Source organism: Desmodus rotundus, chromosome 6 (assembly GCF_022682495.2).
Source record: "Desmodus rotundus isolate HL8 chromosome 6, HLdesRot8A.1, whole genome shotgun sequence".
In the NCBI taxonomy this organism is placed as follows: domain Eukaryota; kingdom Metazoa; phylum Chordata; class Mammalia; order Chiroptera; family Phyllostomidae; genus Desmodus; species Desmodus rotundus.
In genome coordinates, this window is record NC_071392.1 from 78,393,287 (window position 1) to 78,419,396 (window position 26,110).

The 26,110-nt window shown below is 41.8% G+C and overlaps 1 protein-coding gene across 4 annotated transcripts in view; it reads right to left on the reverse strand.

The window, feature by feature from the left end:
• CHCHD3 (coiled-coil-helix-coiled-coil-helix domain containing 3) overlaps nucleotides 1–26,110 on the reverse strand; it is a 261,885-nt gene that overhangs the window by 85,405 nt on the left and 150,370 nt on the right. For 2 of the 4 annotated variants that reach the window (XM_024554979.3, XM_024554977.3), the window contains exons 5-6: nucleotides 14,784–14,798; nucleotides 13,712–13,795 (exon numbers count right to left, since the gene is read on the reverse strand). In XM_024554979.3, coding sequence (XP_024410747.1) covers nucleotides 13,712–13,795; nucleotides 14,784–14,798 — 99 coding nt within the window. The remainder of the gene's footprint in view (nucleotides 1–13,711; nucleotides 13,796–14,783; nucleotides 14,799–26,110) is intronic. The other 2 variants (XM_045191092.2, XM_024554978.3) reach the window with 1 other exon arrangement.

The window sequence follows — 26,110 nt, forward strand, 5'->3', positions numbered from 1 at the left end:
TCCAAAACAGGGCAGAGAAATGCGCTGATAGCCAGCAAGTGCGGGCATTTCCCAGTGTGCAATACTGAGGCAATGGATGAAAAACCACCACAGGAGGTTACAGGCAGGTGTGGCTTAAAGGTAGTTGCGTGAGAGGTGTATTTCTGAGATTAATTACTCAGATTAATTCTGAGGCAGAGCCTAGGGAAACCACTGAGTTGAAGTTCAAGTAGCTCTAGGATCAGAGGATCTCTGGTCTAGGATGTCTGGCTTTAAATTAGAAAGGAACTTGACAGTAAACCCCTATCTGTGTGACTGTAACGTACACTTACAGGAACTTTATGTCCCAGGTTGCGTATGTACACGATCTAAACATAGCCTCTGGGGCTGCTGCGCAGACTAGTGGTTCCAGGATGCTGCGGACACAAGGGCTGCATGGGAGATGCACTAGGAAGAATCGACATCGCACAGTGGGCTCTGACAAAGGAAGACAGCGGGGGCAGGAGTGCCCAAGTGGCAGTGGGAGCCAAACGAAGATTATTCTTGGACACTACACCCCTTCTCTCGTTGCTGCTATTATACCAGGGCTCATCGTTACTTTGGGTGATCTAACTTGGCTTACAACTTTGATTCCTGCCCACAGTATTTCCTGGGCCACCTCCTTGTCTCTCCATCCCCTCACTGGAGTGAGGCCCAACCCACAGATCCTTCCCTGTTTCCTTACTTTCAGCACGTCTCCCATCCATTTAGCCTGTGTAATGGTATCCTCCCTGTGACCATGCCCTGTAATGGAACTGGGGCCTCTTTTCTTTACTGTGGAACACAATCCACTATTAAGCCTACTGGTTCTCAGTTTGTAAAAGAAGCCAAGCACAAAAATCAGAAGTTGCTAAGAGGAACTCGGCTAAGAATCTGTCACTTACTCTAGTGGTTCTAAACAAAAAAATGTCCACTTACATCAAAAATCTTCTTAAAACTAGGGGAAGGGGAGTGACAGTGCGTAATCGATGTTAAGACCAGAAAGCTTCATGGGAGTACTACAGTCTTCCACTGGTCACACAGAAGCAGAGGCTGCTTACGAGGAGGAAGACAGCACCAGCTGGGGAACTCAGGGCAAGTAAAGTGATGTCTCTGAACCTCAACAACTGATTGGTGGTCATGGGAGAGAATTTGAGGTCTGTCCAGAAGGTATCCAGTCATGTAATATGAAAAAGAGACATTTCTTGAAGAAGATACAAGTTGCAAGAAACACTGTACATAGGACACTGTACATAGGACAATGATGCCTCAGTCTCCTTCAAAGTAGGCACTTTTGAGACCTCACACAGTTCTCTCAACCACCATCACCTGCCTTGTTGGATTTTCCTGAATCTCATTAACAGTCTAAAATGTCTTCCCTTTCAAAGGTGATTTTAGTTTTGGGAAAAGCCAGAAGTCGCAGGGCACCAAATCTGGGCTGTAGGGGGCTGAGTCCCCTGAGTGATTTGATGTTTCACCAAAAAACTCTGTATGAGACGTGATGCATGAGCAGGAGCATCGTTATGATGAAGCTGCCAATCACCAGTTGCTCATAGCTGCGGGCTTTTGAATCATCTGAACAGCTTCTGCTAAGGAAATGTTCAAGCTTAGTGCAAAATCTGATGTAGACTCATTGCTCTACTCACTCAGTCCTTTTGAATGTGACAGCCACACAGTACACATGCTCACTCAACAGTGTCTACCGCCCCCACTGACCAGTACAGTGAAGTCATCATCGTTCACACATGCATTCCAGTCCACTCTCCTTGGCTGCCAGGTTACAGTGACGTTACTCAGACCATTCTCATTATATGAACAATGGCTGGACTTTTTCCAGACAGACCTTGTACCTCACCCTAAAGGTTTGTGCTGGGGTTAAAACGATAGTATTTAATCACTTCACACACTACCAGGCTTATAATAATCCCTCAACAGACGGTAGCTACTTAAAAGGTGCCAGCACACCTTGGCTGGTGTGGTTCAGTGGATCAAATGGCAGCCTGTGAACCCAAGGGTTGCCAGTTCCATTCCCGGTCAGGGCACATGCCTGGTTCGTGGGACCGGTCCCTTCTTGGGGGTGTGTGAGAGACAACTGATCCATGCATCTCTCGCACATTGCTGTTTCCTCCCTCCCTTCCTCTCTCTCTAATAACGTAAATAAATAAAATACTTTAAAATAAAGATGAAAGTACAGTGCTTCAGCCATATTATTCTCCCTGAACTCTTGCTCTTAATGTGATGACTTTATTCAACTTCACTCACCGAAATAAAGACTGCATTTTCTGACCTAGGCAAGCAAACCTTACTGCTTCCTCCCCAGACTGTAGCCAGTCCCCTAAAATCTTCCTGAAAACGTGAGGCTCAGAAGCATGGCAGGTGTTGATGTAGCACTGGCTTGTTCCTCCAGCTCTAGCTCTTGGTAAACACTTGAGGGACAATTTTTAAAGACCCATAGCAATAATTAAATATTTACTTGTTTGTTTGTTTCAGACAGAGGGGGAGGAAGGAGAAAGAGAGGGAAAGAAACATCAATGTGTGGCTGCCTCTTGCGCGCCCCCTACTAGGGACCTGGTTCACAACCCAGGCCTGTGCCCTGACTGGGAATTGAACCAGTGACCCTTTGGTTCACAGGCTGGTACTCAATCCACTGAGCCACACCAGCCAGGGCTAATATTTATTTAATCTGATTACCATTCTACTTCATTTTATGAAAGAGATGAAAATTCCTTTCTGGACCCTACATTCTTGGTGGCATTCTGCTGGGCCTGCATGCCTGATTCTTTCATAAAAATGTCAAACTCTTGGGAAAATGAGCATGATTCTGGGTCCTGGTGAAACCCCACTATCGATTCACTCCTGATTCTGGGGAGCTTGAAATAATGCAAGCTTGAGTCAGGAATGCGAATATAAATGCAAAACTGAGGGACTACGGTGATTTTCTGCAAGACTCTTAGACTAGAGATGACGAGGGGACTGAGACCACAAAGCCCACCCCAGAGGACTGGCCTGTAGACTCCTCGGGCCCGTCTCTCCTCTGCCTACCGTTCTGCAACACGGTGTGAAGAAAGTCGCTGGCGGGCGGACACAGGTGTTGGGAAGCTCCTCTATTAGGAACTCTGCTGATAAAATTTTACGGCTTCTCGACTCTACGTCCTAGCATACACATCAGGAAGGACTCGTAAATGCAGGTGCTGGCACTACACAGGACACAGGAAGTCTCAGATGGTGTATGAGGATAAGTCATGTTTCTTGAAAACAACAGTCTATGGTTTGCGTGTAATGTTGAAACGCGGCACGCAGCGCCTCACCTTGGGGCCCTGGACGTATATAAACTCCGAGGAGGCCCACTGCAAAAACCTGGTGTGCTAAGTCAAGCCTAACATTCCTCAAAACTATCTGGCCATGCAACCCATCCCACTCCTTAACAAACACATCAATTTTAAAAGCTATCTAATGCCTATTATATGCCAGGTACTACCACGATGATCGGAGGGGAAATCGTTCTGGTCTTGATGGAACTTTCACGTTTGACATTTATTTTCAAAGACAGCTGTTTGAGGGAACCAGTTAGCTCACTGGTTCTTTATTGGATTGTTTAACCTGATGGGTGTCTTCAACCCACTCAATTCCCTGAAAATCCCATGATCTTTAGACCTCTACGGGACAACAGTAGGGGCCACTCCCCACAGAACATCTCTGCTGTACAAAAGACGAGTCTGGCACGGCCTCCACGGAGGCGACGTGGGGATTCACAGCTCTGTCCAATAGGGCATCTATGACGTTTGCGTTTGTCTCTGAATCTACGGACAGTGTTGGGCTCACTGGTGCAATTTAATGTTTGTGAATGAACAGTGAATGCCCAAGACTCCCACTAGCCCCCAAAATGCTGATAAAAATGACCAAGATCAAAATGCTACCTAGTCACCAGGGCCCACCTGGTTTCGGATTCCCTTCATTAAATGCGGACCTTACAGTGCGAATATGCTTTATATGCCAAGTTCAGATGTTGGCACTTCTGATGTGATAATATTATGAGCTAATATTATTTGCAAATGTTTGAGTGCTCAAATACATCTTCCTAACTGAAGCTAATGTGTTGAAACGAATACCTTATAGAGGCACAGCTGGCTCACGGCTGAGCATAAAACTGCAATGAAGACCATTTTCTTATGCCAGCTTGCAAATTCCCTTAAAAAATTAATAGTTATGTATTTAATTTTTCAGTCAGTAAAATGGGGAAATAAAAGCATTGGTTGGTCTGCCTAATGGAGTACATTTGAAATTTATAAATAAACAAGACATCAAGAAGCACAACAATCATTAATTATAAAATTGGATACAAAGAAAAATCAAGAGATGGAGCCCATTTGCAATTGCATACAAAGGAGACACACAATGACTTCCTGGCTGCAACATCCTTATCAATAGCAAGAAAAGATCCCAAAGAAAGGGAAGGGGGCATTCATTGTATTTCCCAATAAAACAGCCTGCTGAGCCTCCCTAGACAAAATGAAGAGAGTCTTTAAAAGTGGAATTAATTTCCCCTGGATTTTCTAACACTTTATTTCTTACCTTGCCTTTACCCGTGCAAGTGGCATATCATTTTAAAGAACTGTCACGGTAAACAGAGTCTCTTTGACTGCACAGTGCTTCACAAGGAAAAAGAAATGTGAAGAGTTGAGGAAGTGTGCAGCCCACATTGTAGTCATGTCAGTACTTCGATCGTTACACGCACTCACAGAAAGGCAATGCGGGGCTTTAAAGCCTAACCGTGCATTATCGCTTTCTCAGAGCCCTGGGGCTATCACCGCAAAGCACGGGGATCCATTCTAAGCTCTGAATAGAGAAAAGGAAGAGGTCATTAAATTATAATTTCCATGCACAATTGGTACAAGTATTTCCTACCAACAGGATTAATATGAAAGCCAAGATCCCAGAATAAAGCTGCTCAGCAGAGAGGATGGCAGTTTAGTGTCTTGTAAATTTGATTTCACTGAAAGCCCTGACACATCATAATGGTGAAATCCTATTTACTGTAGCAAGCAGGACGGATACTGCTATTTAATACCTGGTGTACTGTGTGCCATCAGCTCATAGCTTTGTGCTCCATGTTCTCATCTTACCTGGAGGTTAATACTTCTTGACAGCCTACATGGGAAAGAGAGCCCCAAATTAAGTGTGATCCCATGATTTGCAAATTTTTCCTCTAAAGTTAGGCACAGAAAAGCTGGCTCCAGTTAAGGGGATCATTTTAATGGGACACACTTTCAACAGTTTATCCTAGGGGGCAAAAAAAAATGGAAGTCTCATATCCCTAAAGCCAGATTAAAAAAGCATTTCAAGGTTACCCAGTAGAAAATTCAGAGAGGTTAACAAAAAACCAATGTGTTTGGAGGACCTATTCAATAATGAATTAAGGATAAGACCCCCATTTCTACCACACTGTATTGATTTTCCCCTTCAGAGAATGATTTTTTTTTTAAAAGAGCATCTTGCTTGCCACTTTTGGAATATCCACAATAATAAACTTCCTTTAGGGGCAGATAAAAGAATAAAAGGGTTCAGTATTTGAACCTAAGTTATAAATAACTGTGTCAATTACATCAACAAAAGATATGGTGATACTGGGCATTATTCATTTCTCTGCCTAACAATTAGCATCTAAGGGCATTTATTTGAACTATCAGTATTTGCTACCGATGAAAAAATTGAGAGCAACTCAAGGTACATACTGCAAACCATTTTACTGACATCTCTGTCATTTGTGCTGGCATTAAAATTAAAAGTGACATTGGCTCCTATTGTCTTCAGCGACCGAACCCCTAGACCAGAGACCCACCCACATCTGTTCCTGTAACTCTTGGTGACTACAGAGGCTACTGGGACTCCACCTTGATTTCAAGATGAATGAGGAAGCCAGTACACAATTTCCCAGTGTCAAAAAAACAGTATGTCTCTCTAGGTTGACAAATGCAAACTAGCATAACCTATTAAGCCATAGCTATCAAAAAGTTATGCTTTTAACTGTACTGTGCTATGTGTGCTTTTATCACATGGTATAGACAAAGTATATACAATAAGTTAGTGTATATCAGTTACAGACAACTGTTTAGAAAGCATCGGAGGGGGAAATATCAAAGGATTTTTTTACCCCATAAACTGAGTTTAAGTTATCTCCCTACCCCCCAAAAGGGTTGTTTATACTTTAGTATCTCAGATGTCACTGGTCTGTGATTGTATCCTTATTGATCACTTGAAAAGGCTGACCCAGCTTCACTCGATAAAATATTTTACAATGACAGACTTTATGTGGCAGTAAAAATGCACAGTAACTTCTTCCCATAAGGAGTGCACTGAGCTGACAATAATCTGTTCTGTTGTCATTTCTCTTTATCATCATTGTTGGCCTCATTTTTCCCCCAAGCGTTGCACAGAGGAATGCAGAAACGAAGGTACTAATTGACAAGGAAGAAGTCAAACAATCAAAAAAGCCAATTAATCATACAGAGGAGTCCGACGCTTTATGATGCAACGAAGACATGCCACCTACCACAGGTAAACAGCTTTTAAAAACTGCTTGCTTGATGTAAGCGTGACCTCGGAATTTAATTAGCAACTCTCTCCACAGGTGACGAACTAATAAAGTGCATTTCTTTTTAATGATACTTTATTTTTCACCATTCTCTTTGCATTGTTCTCTTTTGCCCAGCTTGTACACTTCCCTCTCCTTCTTAATTGTATGGGACTGACTGCAGCGTGTATGCAAATTGCAGCTGAAATCGACAGAAGCCTGTAAACAGAAAGCAATACCTACCCTACTACCCTGTTGATCTGAAGACTGCAACTGTATCTAACTAAGCTCTCTGATCTCCCTCAGCTCCTGAAGTCACCAGGGCTTTTAAAGCTCTCTTCACGCTGTGCCCAAACCCCACCATTCTTAGGAATGCCAAGAGCAAAGTGGATGCAGTAAAGCAAATCAATTCAACTTCATAATTGAGAAGTTAGGCATGCAAGACACACTAATCACCAAAGAACTCATGTCTCCAAGATATCCTGGGGAGAAAGGAGTCCTTCATCCTGGTACTTCCCTGGGGAATCTGGGCTCTGCCCTCCTCTCCCTTGGCCTTGGTCCTTCCTCTCACTTCCCTCCCACAGGACTAACAGACTACTGGAAAATACTTTTCTTAAAGAAAATGCAGGTAATCCAGACTCTCATGAAATGACCATCAAAACAGTTTATCAAAAAGGAACAGAAAGTTTGCTTTCCTTCTGGAGTGGAATGGATGGCTGTCCTGTAGCAATACTATGAACATACATATGAATGAATGAATGAATAAACGAACACCTCAAAAATATTTTCAAACTGCTCCAATGACTATAAATGTCTTACTTCAAAGTAAAAGTAGTACAACTAGATATTAAAATAATCCTTAGGAGTATTGTGCTATAGTTGCTAGGTTATAAGAGTTATTTATTCCCTTTTGGCCCAATTTTCCCAGGAAGTACTAAATCCTGGGGAGAAAATTATGCATTTTGAGTGCTTAACACTTTCAGGTAATGAGGTGGCATTAATCAAATTATAACAACAGGATCTAAAAGGTTTTACTAGGAGCCACAAAGAGCTAACTTACCACCCAAAGAACTAACAAAACAATCAGCAAGATTTAACTTCTTAAGTGCAGAACTGACAGGTGTTAAAGACAGTACTGGGGAGTGGCTAAAAGCGCAGGGGCTGGACCTGGCTCGGGTCCAGGTCAAGCTCTGGCTGCACATTCTTGGGCAAACTACTCGAGGCCTTAGGATCTTCGTCTAAGCAATAGGGGTGGCAGCTGCATAGGGCTGTTTGTGGGGATGAAATGACAATCTGTGCAAAGTGCCTGGACAATGCGAGCGCTCAGCACATGTTACTGTGAGCTACTCGGAGGAACATGAGGTAAACAACCACATGGTCAAAGCTAAACTTGGTTTTCCTGCGGGTTAAATTGTTAATTTAAACCATTACTGAAGATACTGAGCATTTTGTGAACAGACACTGTACACTAATTGTTTAGACATGACTTTATGCTATAAGCTTAGTAAGTCCAGGATTCGTTCACTGTACTCTTACAATGTGTGGGTTGTGGAAAATACAGAAATAAGAAAATAACCTTTGCCCTCAAGGAATTTACAGGATAAACACAGAGAACTAATTTCAATTATCATAAAATATGGCACCATGGAGAGAGGTTTATGGAAAATTCCCTGAGGGACTTGGGGAAGGCTTCTGAAGAAAGGCTCTTTGAAAGGTTCCTCTCATCAAATCATCAACCAGGAATTAATACTCGGTTTTCTTTCGGTTAGATAGACAGAATGGGTCTTGTCCCTCCAGCTTTCCACCCTGTAACAGGGTGGGCTAGGGACCAGAGGCACCTCTCCGCCCCCCAAGGGAGGGGGTTGCACGAAGCGCCAGAGGCTGCCTGGATTGAAATTGTAACAGAAACTGCAAGACAGCCTCCCCACACCCTGGGGCTACTGAAAACAAAGCCAACGCTGGGAGAACCCACACACCTACGCAGTGCCTGGCAGCTGAGCAGCTCAGGATGCAGCCTGCAAACAGCAGCCGCGTAGCTGTGGCCCACACACTTCTGCCCCCTTTAGAGACACCGGGGGACTGACACACTTGCGGGCATTAGCCCCCACTGGATGAAAAGTTAGACGCTGTCACATGTGGGGGCCTGGGCCCAGGCGTTAATTACAAGAGGAAGCGCATAGAAGAGCACGCTCTCTTTCTCACCCCTGGTCACGGTGGGGTGAGGTGGGGTGGGGTATGGAGCACGCCCGTGGGACCCTGCAGCTTGGGCCCTGACAGCAACACACAGACACACACGCTGGTTAGGTTCCTGGCCCCCAAGGGCGCAAGCAGCTTTGGGCACTGGGGCCCCACAGATGGAGCTTCCCCTGCACAACTGGCGGGAGTGATCTGGCAGTGCACCCCAAACCTTGGGAAAGAGAAAGCTGTGCGAGAGGATGGTGACTCTGGAACCCACAAGTGTGCACCCCAGAGAGACAGTGCGCCTGAAAGCTGGAGGGACAAGACCCATTCGTGTAGCCGCCAAGGGCTCCAAAAGGACAGGTAAGGAATGATGGGGCACTGCTGAGCTTGGGTTTGCACTTCAGTCTTTTTGCTAACAAGGGGATTTCTGTGTATTGCAGAAGAGAATGGCTTGGAGCAGGTGAGACCTCAGCTCCCCCAAATTGGAAGCCCTGTTAATAAAAACCTCTTTCCGTCCTCACCTACTTCTGTGTTATGCTTGTACATGATGGCAGGCGCTGGGCCCCAGGCTGCTCAGTTGCAAGGTCACACACCTACATGTGATTCTAATTTTCTTAAAATATAAAAATGTACTCCACGTCTATGACGTTGTTATTGGAAAAAGCTGGCAACATTTACAATGAAATAAGGACCTGAAAAACTTTTTCAATGGCCCTGACCTTCTTTCTCAGTACAGAACACTGGAATGCTGGTTCTAAGAGGTGTGAAATTGGCGTCCACTTAAATTATACTTGTTACACCTCACAAGTTAAAGGAAGGGGAAAATTATCTCAGATACCTGGTGAACTAGCCAATATAAAATCCTGGGAGCAGGAAGCCCCATTCCCCAAAGGGAATATCTAGTTGATAATGAGTTTACTGAAATAAGTCCAAGAGGCAAACCAAGAAGTGAATGTGCTTCACATATTCAGTGGACTTGGGTTCATATATCAAAAGAAATCCGCATCAGGTCAATGAAAATAAATAGTTCAAGTAATAAGATTATGAGTCACAGAAAAGTGGTACTATATACATTTACTGTGTTTGTTGATCCCGCTGATGAGCAGATGATAAGGAGATCTTAGAAATCATCCTTCAAATTATTCTTTAAAATACTCAATGTCCCCTCTCCATTAATAATATACCACATGGTATCCAGTTGATGGTTTTATCATTTCATTTGGTTAAAATAGAGAGAGATATGTACATATATCCACTTTTAAACCACAAGTAACCTGAATTTCACAGTAAATTAATGATCCTGCATGCTATATTAAAATCAGCTTTTTTTTTTTTTTACATTATGCACTATTGGATTCAGCACTTCCATGCCTTCTAATGCAAAGTCTGGAGAATCCCTAGTAGAAATGATTAGACATTGTGCTTTTCACTATCACAGTACAAGCAAAATCCTTTTTATGTTTCCTGCAATAAGTCTAGAGATTGCTTCCTCATCAGGGGCCTGAATGTCTCTGAAATAGTCCTAGATAAAATCCTATGTGGACAAAACTCGACTTAGGTATTTTAGGAATGGCAATAACAAACAAAAACATGACTTTATAGAAATGGGCAGAAGACACCAGGAAGGTGACTAATACTAAGGTGACTGTATGATTATTAATATCTTAGACACAACGGAAAGCAAGTAAAATTCTTTAATGGCAGCAGCTTATATTTATTTTTTAAGACCTTCCCAGTTTTCTAGGTGCTTTTAAATCTGTCACCTTATCTCGTCCCCACCAATAACTCAGCAAGATGAGCAAGGAACAGAGCATTCTCCCCACTTGACAGACCCAGAAACCACAGAGATTCGGTAAATTGTCAAATAACTAGACGGCAAAGCCAGGCCTTCTGACCCCCCCGGAAAGCACACTTCCTACCACATGCTATTAAATACGGAGTTATCAAGTAGCAACTACTAGTAATGTGATTATTCCCTCTCAGGAGTCTTCTAATTCACTGGGGCTTCTCAGCTTTCAGTTAAAATTCCTAAATAACTACTTTCCAGACTCATCTTCAAACAGGAAAAATCGTATATATTTTGCCTAAATAAGAACACACTCTAATCACAACTACTTGATATCACTACACTACATCCACCTGATCTCCCACCACTTGTTCTCACCTGGGGCCAAAAGCGACAATAGTCAGCTGCCAAGCAGACCAGGTTCATCTGCCAAGAACAACTCTCAGCTCCTCACACCAACCACTGAATTATCTGCCTCAAATCAGTGAACTTATGAGAAATGGGTGAACATTTTTCAGTGCCATTTCTTGTACCTAACAGTGATCAATGACCAATTCAAAAGATACAGATACGAAATTAGAAAAAATACAAATTCAAGCACAGCAATACTTGATGGCAAAGTAAAGTATGACTGGGTGGGAAGAAAGCAGGTGCTGAGTCAGTCACCTCACAGCTTCCACCCCCATCCATTCAGTTCAGCTAACAATGGCTAACCACAGCAAGCAGAGTGCCCTGGAAGGACAGATGCAAAATAAGCAGCATTGCTGACTGAGTGGTGACTCTGTGCTAGACACTCTGACAGCTGCTTTATGACAGCAGTCCCAACCTTTTTGGCACCACGGGCTCGTTTCCTAGAACCTGAGCTTCTCTTGCCTATCCTGCCGTGGATGGGGTGGGGGGAGACAGGAGCAGAGCCCAGGCAAGCTTTGCTTGTGGCCAGGTTCCTACCAGGCTGCAGACCGGTACCGCGGGTGGGGGACCCCTGCTTTCTGAGATTTGGCTCATTTAACAAATCAGTGAGGTAAGTATGCACATATCCTCCTTTTATAGCTGAGGAAACTGGAAGCTTCAGTAAGGTGCTCCAAGGGCCACAGCAGGGAAATGCCGGTTCCGATCCAAGCTGGCTGATGTCAGAGCCTGTGCTCTCAACCAGGAGTCTGCAGCCTACAGTTCACAGGTCAAGTCCAGCCTGCCACCTGATTCAGTACAGCCCTAACAACAGCATTACATTTGTAAATGGCTGGGGGGAAAAATCAAAAGAGTGTTTCAAACTCCAGGGTCCCTAAAGTGCAACCCGGTGGCATTTGTTCACGGACACAGTGGCAGCGGCTGCGCTCACATTACGTGGCCGAGCTAAGTTAACTGTGACGGGAACCACACAGCGCTTGCCAAGCTGAAAATACTCACTACCTGGCCCTTTACAGAAAAACGTGCTGACTTCTGCTCCGAGCCACTTCACTTTAGGCTTCTTTAACATCTCACTTGGATGTTTTAAGAAATAAGCCACAATTAACATATCCCAAATCAAACTCCTAATTTCTTCCACTGCACACATCCAAATCCATATTTTCAGTCTTCCCCTGTGGAAAATCCATCCTATGTAAAAATCCATCCTGTGCAAAAGCCACAGACCTGGAATACTTTCAAGTTCTTTCTTTCACTCATGATCAAAGCCACCAGCAAATCTGGTCAGCTGTCTGCCTTTGAAATATCCAAACATATTTCTTTCCCTCCACTGCTCAGCACCCTGCCCCATGCCTTCACCATCCCTTTCTGAATTGCTGCCATACCACTTACTAGGACTTTTTGGCTTCGTTTCCTGCTCAAGACAGCAGCCACAATACTCTTCTACCCACAAAACCTCTGGCCCTTCTAAACATGGCAACCACACTCCTGCCTGAGGGTTCTGGGAGCTCCCCATTACTGCGGCCCTCTTCCCAGACGCCATCCTGTCATGTGCGGACAGGCCCTCCCTGTGCACCTGACCCGGAGCCTACACGCCCAGGCCCTGGGACTGCCTTTCCCTGGCTTTACTGTTCACCACGTTATCTCACCACCCCCAACAACACATACACTGGGCTTTAACAGAGTTTCGGCTCCATGAGGGCAGAAGTTTAGTTCATTTTCCACAAGAGTGTGGCTGTGGCACTAGACCAGGGCTTCACACATGTCAGGTAATTAAGTATCTGCTGAACGAATGAGAAACGAGGCCCTACATACAAGCAGCACTGTTCCGTGACAGAGACAGACGAACATATTCAACATAGAAGTAAGTGTACTGAATGGGGCTTAATAACGTATTTCGAATTTTACCTACTTTCTTATTACAAGTCCTACTCTAAACAAATTGAACATGGGGTGCCTCAATCAACCAGGAGAGAAAGAAAGCTCTGTAGTATCACAGTCTGTGTATGGAGTTATTCCAGACAAATCCACTTTGCTGACAGGGGCACTGTTCACAGGCTCGAGGTCCCATTCCTGCCTTTTGTTTCAGCCGTAACTTCCTCCATTGCGTCCTGGTCAAACTCTAGGGCCATGTCGACTACGGGTGCTACTTCAACTCCTGCTCCGACCTCTTCTCCCCAAGTTCTACTGTATTCTGCTCTTGTCTACCACGCGCGACAGAGATTCATTTCTTAGCCACAAATGCAGTGAAACTGAGTTTTCACAAAGGAAACACATGCTTCAAAACACTATCATTTCTAAGAACATACTCAAGTTTAGTCAATGTTTGGGAACGTTAAGTACTCTAACAGAATCATACACTTGAAATTTATATAATTTTATTAACCAATGTTACCCCAATAAATTCAATAAAAAAATTTTTTAAAGGAAGGAAAAAGGAAAAGAAACTGTGGATGATGATGATGATGATGATGAGCACTCCACTGTGTGACCTAGAGACAGTGCAGCTCCCAAACATTTAAAGAAAAACAAGGGAGGCTTGTGAGTGGTAAAATGCATCAACAAACCAATAATGCCACCGTATGCAAAGCTATCACAGCAGAAATGACATTCTCTTTTGAGAATAATCTACCTGCTTGGCTTCTTCACTTCCTGGCCAATATTTAACTAGAAAAATCAGTTTCAATTTTAATTTATTGATTTTTAAATGTATCTATGGGAGAGCTACATATGGGTGGTAGAAAAGAACCAGTGACAAGCAATAGGCATACCCTCTCTTCCAGTCTGGCCAGCTGCTCTTTGTAGAATGCATCCTGTCTCTTTATCACGCGATCCTTCTCCTCCAGCAGCTTAGCCTAAAAAAGGAAATGAAGAATATACTGCATTATGAAAAAGCAACAGCAAAGCAAAAGTCAAGTATGCATTACATTAGAAATAAATATAAAAAGCTGAAGACTTCTGCAAACTATTAGGTCTCTGCCATAGGAAAACATTAATAAGACGATGATTGCTGGATTTAAATGTAAAGAATGCATCCACATTGTTTTTCCTTTTTTTTACTGTAACAGCTGTGTCCTACTTTGTCCAAATGTATCACAATACAGCAGAGACAGTTTTATTTAACTTCTCTCATGGAAAATAATTTCCAGGATTAATATTTTGCACAATAAAACTTTGATTTTAATCTGGGCATAAGACACATGGTTATTAACCTTTCTTGAACAACAAAAAAATGCCTAAGTAACATTTTGTACATGAACTTTATTCTTTAGAACCCTTAAATTACCCAGGAAACCTGGATGTAAGCACATGCATTGGTCTATTTACTTTTTATGAAGCAGCTGTCTTTAGAGAGAGGGTAAAAAAAATTACTATAAATGTTTATGTAAATAGTTAAAATCATTAATAATAATGAAAGTAATTTACACGTTTTCCCACTTCTAATTTACAAGATCTTATTTACAAAATAAAAATATAAATATTGATTTTTAAAAAACAATGATAAAGATGGTTACTTACATATTTTTTGATTAGCAAAATAATGATTTTTTCAAATCACTGTTTGCATCTCAGTCATCGTTTAAATGACCCTTCTTCTCTGAGGGAACAGGCCTCCCTATATCACCCCACGTTAGAAATGTTTTTAGCATACTTTTTGTTCAGTGGATGTTGAATCCACGCCTGACCAGGAATTTTTAAGAACTTAAGGGAGGATGCACTTTGGCATTCCCATCTTTGGGCCAAGCACTTTTTTTCTCTTTTTTTTTGCAAGGTGATCAAGTGTCACCCGGCTCAACCTCTCTAAGAGTGACTTTCCACACAGGTCATTGTTTTGCTACTTACTTTGGCATCAATGTCCTGCAGCATGTTAAAAAAAGCAAACAAACAAACAGTTATTTAACAATATAAGTAACTGTTTTTTCCTAATGTCAGAAAGAAATCTGATGCATAATATCTACTTAAAATGCAAAGCAAAGAAGGCATTTGGGGAGTAGGGGGCTGGTGTGGGGACAGACTTGCTTAACTTAGAACACATTTAAATGAACTAGGCTATTAGTTCAAAGTGAAGATTTCAATGAGCAGTTCATATACATGAAAGCATATGAATAAATAAAAACAAATACAATCTTAAGATTTGATAAAAACACATTCATATATGTAAGTACCTAATCTATGGCTCCTTTGTACAACACAGTGAAAACCTGCCAGTCCGTCATAAGTATTTTTAAAAAGTAAATGGAGAAAGAATGTTTAGCCAAGCTAAGTATGGAGAAAATAAGCACGACTGTGTATGTGATCTAAAAAGACCTTCCTAAATTCAACACCCAAAATAACCAAATGAAAAAGAATGAACTTACGAGACCCTCTGTAAAACAAAAAAAACATTAAACCAAGTGAAAAAAAGAAGAAAAGAACATGTAGCTGTGAGAATTCATGTTACTAACTTATAGAGCACTTAAAAAATAAGCCCTCTACCCCACCCCACAAATAAAGTAGACTGGTAAATCACACAGAAAAATCCAAAAAATAAACACAGGAAAAAAGAAAACTCAGCCGTAGAAGAAATCAAATCACGAATATCAAAATAATAAAACACCATCACAAAAATACAAAACAACGCTGGTACAGGTACAGGAAAGCAGGTGCTTCTACACATGGTCAGAAGGTAATCTGGTATAACTACTTTCTAAACCAATTTGACAAAATGTTAGAAGGCTTAAAAATGTACACATTCACTGAGACCTGAACACTATTTTTAGAACTTAAGTAGTTATAGCAATATGCAAAGATTAGAAATGCAAGGAACAAAAATAAAACCTAATCTAAGTGCGTTAAATAAAAATATATTCCCAATATACTAAGTAAAAAAAGAAAAAGACTACACACAGAAAAGACCGCATGATCTTTTTTCTGTAGGAAAGGGGGGGAAAAGACCAAAAGGATAGTCAACAAAAGTTATAACAGGGTGGTTTCTAGTTAATTTTGCTTCTATTTTCCAAATTAAAAATGACAGTAGAACAACGAAACTGAATTAAATTCTGCTTTAAGCGTGAACATTCCTCCCTGGTACCAGCTGTATTCGGCTGAATCAGAGGCCGCAGCAACGGGCCAGAGGTCAGTGTAAGAAGGATTTGGTCCCACAGCAAGGATGTCGGTTGTATGGACTTCAGTCTATGCACAATGATCAACCACTGATAGCCATTAAAAATTATGTTTCAACAGAGTAATTTTTTAATTCAAACTATCATGGTGGGGAAAACAGGTCATAAAATAGCATGTATACTACATTCCTAATTTTGGATAAGAAATGGGGGTTAGGGGCAAAAAGGAAGGAGAGGGAAAGTTGAGAGCTTTGTTATAAGGAAATAAGAAAAACGAAGTATGTAAGAAGTTAATAGTGGATATGATATGCATAGTGGGATGTACTTCTTAGTTGGACTTCTAGTTTCCATATTTTTATAAAGAGCAATTATGACTTCTGTAATCAGAAGTCATTTAAAACATAAATACCACATTCATTTATCCCTGACTCTGAGATGAAAACATATATAAGGCTGAGAGTGTGAACTATTAAGTAACCATATTAACAACCAAAAAACAATTTAACAACTCACACAGTTATTTGCAGCCTGGAGATTATTTTACCTACTAAATCTTTAATGTATTGGCACTGATTCTGTCTCCCATTCAATGCATGACATTTACCCACCATGGTTCTTCAAACACTTGCACTAAATGTTTTTTCGTTCGTGTAGAGTTAGGTACACCGTGAGGTTTGGTTTTTGTTTTCTTTTTAACGACAAGAACATTGCTTGAGCCTACTGAGGGCTACTCCAACCAACAAGTTTAATTTTGAGGGGCTGATTACAACCCAAATATAGGATATACAAAAATATCTTCATTTACATTTTCAGATGTAATCCTTGCGAATTTTAATGCAACATGCCCGAAGATCAGATATGGACTTTAAAGAGGTCCTCCTTCCAAAGGCCTGAAAACACCCAACTACGGTCTGACTTCACACATCTTTCCTTAGATGGCCGGCGGAATCAATAGTCTGAGATCACTGGGGAGAGTAACCACAAGAAACATGGCTACACCACTTTCGCGGCACACCGCTCTGAAACAGTTAATGTGATGCTGGGAGGGAAAGTCACACCAGATGAATCCTAACGCTTAAATAAGCCTGGGAGACACTGACTAAGCTAATAGCCACCGAGGATGGAGAGTCACACGCAACTCAAGGAAAAGCAGTAAACCAAGGGCAAGGAGATAAAACTTCTATGTGTGACTCTAATATATATATAAGTAAGCGTGTAAAAACAAAGTGGATCCCAACGTATTTACTGTTACAGTACAACCACTTCTTAGGAAAAAATGAGTATGAAAAGTTTCCCCCCACCTCCTGTTTGCTATTCCTCCCACTACAAGAAATGTGCAGTTTCAGACCCTGTTAGATTCGAGATGAAATGACTGGGCTTGAAAACACGGCAGAAAGAGCTTACATGATCACTATGGAAAATAGGAGCAGGCCACATGCGCCAAGAGCAACAAAGAAAAGGAGAAAATCAAGTTTCCTTTAAGAAACCCAACATAAACATGTGGGCAGCTAGATACAAGACGAAGTATACATGTATTTCCTTCCTTAAAGACTTGCCTCTTTCCTGAAAAAATTGAAAAGTTTATGTACTTAACAACCTCCTCTCTTCATTGTGTGGGTTTTTTTTTTAAGATTTCATTTATTTATTTTTAGAGAGAGGAGAAGGGAGGGAGAGAAACATCGACGGGAGACAGGAACATTGATCGCTTGCCTCTTACACATGCCCTGAACCTACAGCCCAGGCATGTGCCCTGACTGGGAATCACACCAGGGACCCTTTGCTTTGCGGAACGAGTCCAACCAACTGAGCCACGCCGGTCAGGGCTCCTCCTCTCTTCATTGCTGCTTTTACTTTTTTATTTCAAACATCACTTACTTTTGCCTATCACTATCTTTTGCCTATCTTTTTGCCTTATCTTTGCTCTCTTTTTTCAAAGGAATAAAAAGGTATGTCTCCAGGTAGCGGAGGACATAATTTGAAAATGTCTTTGAAAGGGTTAACAACAAAGGACAAAAAGGTCAACAGAAGAAAAACCTGGCATTGTGGGTAGGGCACACTGTGCTGGTAGGGCCTCTACCTTCCCTCGTAGGCTCCCAGAAAAGTCTTCATAGCAAAAACTTTTCGGCATAGTGGCTCAGCTCTCCTAGGCCTGGGCGCTCCTAGGGACTGAGGTATCTATTGCTCAGGGTTCGTGGCATTTGGAAGCTGGTGACATCACAATCTCTTAGCTCGGAGGTAGTACTTGTTGCCTCATGCATCAAGTACAAGGTATGTTAAAGAAACATTCGGTGCTAAGGGAAAGCTTGTACATTTTAAATGACAAAGTTCCTTGAAATGTCAGTGTTCAATTTTAATAGCTCAAAGTAGAGAAAACAAAGCAGGAACCTGCTCAATTTTTCCATGGGATGATATTATGAAGCCCGAGATTACTAGGATTGAGAAAAGGCAAGAACTGTAAATCAATATAAACAGGAAATCCTTGTAATTCATTTCCTGTCATTCTAAGTCTTATAAAAAACCTGAAACACATATAATGGACTGGGAAAATTTAATCTTTCACAATAATACGGATAATCCGTGGTAGACCAAATAAATGTCTATATCTGTCTGTCTGTCTGTCAATCTATCTACCCATCTGTCTTCTGATTCACACAGGAATCAAGAGCAGGGAGAAGAGCTGTATTCCCTGTCAATTACATACAAGGGACAACATATAGGACCCTAAGATAATTATACGTTAACATAAAACAGAGAACTGAAATATCCCAGGGGCTGAACCATAAACTTGTACGGTGACATTACATTTAGAAGCTGTAGAGCACGATCGCTGTGACTATCAATTAGCCATAACAAAATAATTAAAGTAGCCATGTATTCAATTAGCTGAACACTAGGCTTTTGTTATAAACGAGAAATTACTTAGGGTTCACTGAGCCGTTATCAAGTGGCATTAATAATAAGCAAAGAATTATACTCACAGCACTGTTTTCCAAACCACACCAGAAGGTGACCTTCAAAAGGGTAACTCATCTAGGTGAACTGAAATGATGTCCACCCTGCTGTCAAATTTAGTGTCGCTTTCAATAACTACTTAGAGTCAGAAGCATAAGCTATGAGCAAACCCCAGCTTGAAATGTTAAACCACACTATGTCCACTAACACAGCAATGCCCGATATAAGTTGAAAACAGACCAAGAGATGAAAGACAAAGGCCATTCTTTCAATAGAATTCTTCATCCGAAATCTGGAACTCACACCCAAGTCCCCAGGATGTGATCGAACCCATTTGTCTCTGTTTTGTTTTGTTTTCCCCAAAGAGCTTCAAGAACCATGGTCTACCTGTTAGCTTTGCCACGCTGATAACATACTGCAACATGGAGATAACACACTGCAACAGCCTCCTGCGTGTCCTCTGTCCCTTCTGGCACACATCTAGAAAGCGACCTACGTGGCCTCTGTGACACCACTAGTACCACGCTCCTCTGAGACCTGTGACAACCAAAAATGTTTCCATCATTGCCAACTGTCCTCGGGGAAGCAAAAGTGGCCCCCAGTTGAGAACCACTGGTTTGAGAGACTTGGTTATCTCAGGACAACTACACACAGCTTCACCTGCCTCAGGTGAACCTTCCCTGCAAAGAAAGCACTTGAGAGAACAGAGGACTGGCACTGCGCTGAGTTTTACAGAATGGGCTGTACGAATCCTTTGGGACCTGCTTGCTAATACACTTTTGTTCAGTAATTGTCTCCATCATAGACACCGTGTTCCAGAACTGCGTTGGAGACTTGCCTGCATTATAACTTGGCACTAAGGTCGCAGTGTGAAGGTGAAATGCACAAAAGCAACAAGAGTTGCTCACATACATGCAAAGTGGTCCAGCATGCCCCAATGAGAGAGGAAACTGGGCATTTTAATTATCTTTGACCTAAGTAGGAAAAGCACATAACAGATACATCAGTTCTATCTCTTCCATGGCTCCCTGTAAAAACAGACTGCATGACACGTAACATGTAAGACGTCGGATCTGTGCAGGTGGTGTTCAGTTCAGGCTGAGCTGCTGTTCGGCTCACACGAAGTGGTACAGGGTTGCTAACATTTCTTCCGCTTGGGCAGTGACAGTGACAGACCTGTTGTTAAATATTTTATATATCATTCCTGAAAACAGGCATACTGTGACTCCATTATAATGTACAAGTTTCACGTTACAAAGCAACATGATATTTCAACATGAAATATCACCAAGAAAGGCGCTGAAACATATCACCTCATCAGCTCAGTTCTCTCCCAACATCCATTAAAAAAAACACACACCCAACACCCATCATGATACCCAGCACATAAACATTAAATAAACACTGAATCAACTGTGGACGAGCTGTGAGGGTTTCAGAGTTCTCCGGTGAGCAGCTCTACCTGCTGTAACGACGCTAGCTCCAGCCACTGCCCGTTTCTGAAAGACACGTAATTGTAAGCGTGCATCGAGTCCTGCAGAAAAGATCGTGTTGAATCAAATTCATCAATTACGAAGAAAACCAAGTTTCAGAAAACCGAGATCTATAAAATAAACAAGGACTCTATGTCACAGATCATTAGTAAGCTTAGAAACTTTAAGAATAACAATTATAACTGCAAGAGGAAAAAGTAGTAAAAAGGGCTATATGTAGTAAAGACCATCTGAGTACATGGACTTGGGGCAGGAAGGGGCTTTTATTTTCAAATTCAGCCACAGGATGGACTGGGATTACTACCACTGAACGTTCCCATTACATGGAAAGCAGAGTGGTCTCGACTCCGGACCACGGCTGACATGGTACCGAGTAGAAAGGAGCACTATGTGTTTGGAATTATGTAACTTAAGGTGCAATTACACTACAGTATCTCTGGCTTCTTATTCCACATTGTGGAGAATAATACTTCCATTTCCAGGTACTTACATATGTAATCTGTTTTATGATGGAGATGAAAAACCTCAGAGGTGCTTAAATGCAGAGATGCTGGCTGAACCGCCCTATACCTGTGTGAAGGTATTTGCACCACTGATCCAACAAATACACTGAACAACACGGGGACAATTACTGCGTGAGCTGGGTTGGCCGCAGGCCCCACAGGCCCTCAGGGACTGAGCCTCTCTTCCCAGTGAGTGGAATTCTACTGTGTTAAGATACATGGTTTTCATCCACAAACCCTTAAATGAAAGCCGACAATTCCTCTAGTGCTCAACTAAAGAAATGACCTAACCCAGTAAGGGAGGAAAAATTTCCAGTGCTGAACTCTTAAGAATAAACTTTAAAAAAAAAAAGAAAAAGAAATCTTTGTGTCAGATATTCATTTTATTTTTTCACCTTTACTGAGGTATAATTGACAAATGAAATCCACATGGTGATTTTAAAACTAAATCCTTAAGCTGTGGCTCCACTGTATTCCAAGAAAAACTAAATTTAGAAAAGCGTTAAAATGATAAAAATTACTATTTTCTTAAATTCTCAGCAATGACCACCTGGAAGGAAGGCATGAAGTACCTGGCCTTTTAACCCAAACCTGATAGTGAGAGGATTTCAAAAAATTTTTAGCTTCCATTTAAAGCCTCCAAGCCTACCTGACCAAGAAAATGAATTTAAGGGATGAGCCTGTGGGGGTTAACTAGTGATAAACAGAAGCCTGGACAAGTAAGACGGGAGAGAAGGGTCAGAAAGGAGGGAGAGAATGCACCCAAACCGTGGATGGCTCAGATGGAAAGCAACAGAGCCCACAAGACAGGATGTGAATAAGCCACCTCAGGTCCTGGGTCCAGATGGTTGGGAGGGATGAGAGGACACCATCACCCACCCGCTGGAAGGGCCAGGCTGGCCTGGGCTTAGCTTTGTTCACGTCACTCTGCGTGTACAGGTATCTTCCACAGGACCATCCTGAAGCAGGCAACCCTAGAACCTCAAATTCCAGAGTCCCTTGGCACCAGAGGTTTGCTGCCAAGAAACTCAAGAATGGATGAAACTAAAATGGCAACTGATACTTTAACATCATTGACCATTTTTAAAGATCTAAAATTGCATAATCCCATTAGAAAGCCTCACTACACAGCACTGCATAGTAGTACAGTTTTGTACCCACCTCTTCTGTTTTTATTAATTTTTAGTTAAAAAAAAAAGACAGTTGTAGATAAAAAAAGACTTGCCTAAAATCCACAGCTCAAAAACTGTCTTGTGAGTACAGAATTCCCGACTGTTCCCACCACAGCTCATCAGGAGACCCTTCTCTATCTTTGGAGAACATGATTTTGCTTTGGTTTTGCCTGCTGGGTAGGCAGAGAATTATTAATTATTTGACATGATATCCTGTGTGCTTTATGGTTATGACTATTATTTTAATTATATATTATCTTTCTGGCTTAAAAATACCCCTCCTGTGAGTAGGACTTCCATTCATCCATCATTTGATGGGACGCTGGAAAGCTCCCAGCAACTGTTCAGGCTGAGGAACTAAGGGATCGAATTCCAGCCCAGAGGAAAGTGATCGTCCACCCCAAGCTTCTTAAACCAAGTACAGGTTTACTGCATGTAAAATGATGTTGTTAATGACAAACCATTAATGACATTGGGTGCCATCTTTACCAGCAGCTATCAAAACTACTCAGACAAAAGAAAAAAGAACCGCATACGTTTAAAAGAGATATATACCTTAGAACCCAAGGTCCTGAGGTGTTAAAGATCTAGTCGTGAACTAGCTCTGCTCTCGTAAAGTCAGAAAGCTAGTCCATGTGCGTTAACAGAACACAGGTGACCCGGACACACATCTAACGCGGGCATACTAAACAATATCTCAGGTATTCTAAACAATTTCTTAAAGACCTTCCTGTAAACAAGGAAAAAATCCAAAAGTAAAAAGTCTCATCATCAAACATAAGGTCACCAGTCCGCCCCCACCCCCACACACAAGCACACGTGTGCATTTGCATGGGTGATGGGTGACCATCTACAGAGCTTCTAAGGTGCATTCCCTCCAGAGGTGTTTAGCATCTGAGATGAGAACTGCGGAAGTGGACAAAGACATTACAGCCCACAAATTGGAAGAGCTGCGTGAAGAAAATACACTCACTGCAAGTTATTGCCATACATGTTAAGTATAAAAACCAAGATGTTGGGAATGAAGTATAGAAAAAGAATATTTTGCTGAAAGTTCTGGCTTGGGCCTTTAAAAATTACAATACTAGCCAGCTAGTTTTTATTTTTAAATGTTGAATTTTTCGTGATCCTTGCCATTTGTCACCTTGCACAGAGTATTTCAGGCTACGGTAAAGAATTTTCGCTTTTTTCTAACTGAACTAAAAAGACAGCCTGTTTGCTTTGAAAAATGGCTACCACCTGCGATCATTCTGACACGGAAAACAAGCGGTGTAATGACATTTAGCAAGTTAACACCACTTTCCTGAAAGAAGAGCAAAAGTGGTATTTTGTAGTCTTCTCAAAAATTTTTTTAAAAAGTTCTAAGAAACAGGCTTATATTTTAGTGATAATAAACTGCAAGTGACACAGGAGAGTATTAAACCCAGACACTGTGCCCCTGCAGTGTGACAAGCCTGGCTTAGCGCAGAAGGAAATCCCTCCCAAGCCCCCCTATCTTTTTCCTTTATTCTTTCTGTCTGGTGTCAGATGAGTACACGCAGTAATGATGGCGTGATCAAGGCGAGCTGACAACTGGCTGAATATTTGTTAAAAGACTGCTCAGCTGATCTTTGCAACAAGCTATCTTTTGTCCTACTGGAGCTTTCTGTCACCTGAGCTAGGCTGCATCTGCAAGAGTTGAAATGCAACAGAACACTATTAATTGATCTATTCTCCGAATAATGGGTTGGCCAAAAAGTTTGTTTCATTTTTTCCGAGTGCTTAGTTGTCTTTAATTTCTTTTCAATTTTGTTAGACTGTATTTTGACAGCTGTCATATCAGTGTGCATTTTTTAAAAAAACTTATCAAAATTGGTGAGTTTTTGTGCAGCCATTTTAATATTGATGATGGAAGAAGACACGGAATTCTTTCAGTGTATTATGCTTAATTATTTCAAGAAAGGTAATAACACAACTGAAACTCAAAAAAAGATTTGTGCAGTGTACGGAGAAGGTGCTGTGACTGATAGAAGGTGTCAAAAGTGGTTTGCGAAGTTTCCTGGTACTACTGACATTTTGGGCAAATAATTCTTTGCTGTGGGGCCGTCTTACGCATTGGGAGATGTTTAGCAGCGCCCCTGGCCTCTGCGAAATAGAAGCCAATATCGGGAGAGAGCCAACATACTCAAAATATCCAAATCAATGAAGTTATTGGTGAAAATAAAATATGTGTCTTTTATTTTATGGAAAAAACTAAATGGACTTTTTGGCCAAGCCAATAGTTCCTGGAACACTTTGGAGAACTCTTCCAATTTGGTTGGTAGAAAGAGCTGGCCACCAACTTCCTCAGCTCTGGCGAAGCGCTGAACTGTGAACTACACAAACTACAAGTCGTGGCAGTGCAGACGCGACTCTGGGGCGCTCTGAGTGTATTTCCTGCCCAGAGAAAATACCCTAAAATCACTCACCCATCTGAAGAACAAAATAAACTTCATGTATCCATTTATCCAATAAGCACTCAATGAAGCCTATTTCATGAAGATCCTGTGACACTATGCTAATACATGGTAGAATGCAATCAATAACTAAGCCAATTTCATCTCACTCATTGACAATAAGCCACAACCCTAAAGCTCCAATGTGCATGGTCACATAAAGTTAGCAACAATCCATTCCTGCTTACCAATGGTGTGTTTTAAAGGAACTCACAAACTGGGTGGAGGGCGCAGGATATATAAACAAACAACCAAAATAAAAAATAATATACAGGGTTTGACAGAAGTAACACCTGCTTGAGTGTAGTTGGTAAGGTAATAATATGGGTGTAATAATGTACAGTTTTAATTTGAACATTTCACCTAAAACGTCATATGGTGTGCTTGAGTGTGATATTGTTACCTTGCAGAATGACATGCTTATGATTTTGTAGTAAAAGAGTTTGTAATAAAAAGGGGAGTTATTCGTGCCAGACCCTGTATAGTAAGGACAGTGAATGCTACAAGGAAAATGAAGTTTGATCAGCTGGACTGGAACTGGAGAGCGGGATGAGTGGAGACACTGTCAAAGGGCACTGTGAGAAAAGGGACAATAAACAGGGATGGAGCAGAGACTCAGTGGGGGAGGGAGTCACAGGAAGAAGACCAGAGAGGAATGGGAATGCGGCTGCAGGAAGACTTAGCCATCCGAAGTCGAGACTGTCTCCTACAGGCATGGGTTGGGGGCAGAGGGGACCCTAAAGGTTTCTGAGTGCGATGAAAACAGTATTTTAGGAGGATTAGGCTGGTGTTAGGATGGATTACGAAGAGGGAGAATGCCAGTGGGGAGACCATTTAGGGGGCTGTTGAAAGGATCCAGGTGTGAGGTGATCCAGGCCTACACGTGCTGAATGGCACTTATGCTCCCAGGAGCACCTTCTAAATTCCAGCGAGGGGACAGAGAACTACAAAACCGAAAGAACAAACCATGGTCCCAAACACGGGAAATGTGCAAGAATTGACACAATGCTTACCACTGAACGTGGCATGGAAAATCTCCAAACACAAATAACCACTGAGACCATGGAATTTGGAGATAAGTCCCTGATACATATATAAGATGTCAAACACTCTAGTCTAAAATAAAATTGCTTAGAGAGGAAAATATATTTAGGAAGAGGAGGAATTTGGGATATATCATGAGACACTAGAAATTACTTTTGTAATTGAGGCATACCTGGCATATTCATTATATTAGTCTCAGCATACCACATAATGATTCAGTATCTGCACACGCTGTAAAATGACCACCAAATAAATCTAGTTAACTTCTGTCACCACAGTTACAATCTTTCCTGTGATGAGAACTTTTAAGTTCTACTCTCTTAGCAACTTTCAAATACGCAGTACAATACAGTATCATGTTAACTATAGTTACCATGGGAAGGACAACCTTTAGCCGTCAGCGTCAGTCTCTGAAAACCTGCTGTGGGGG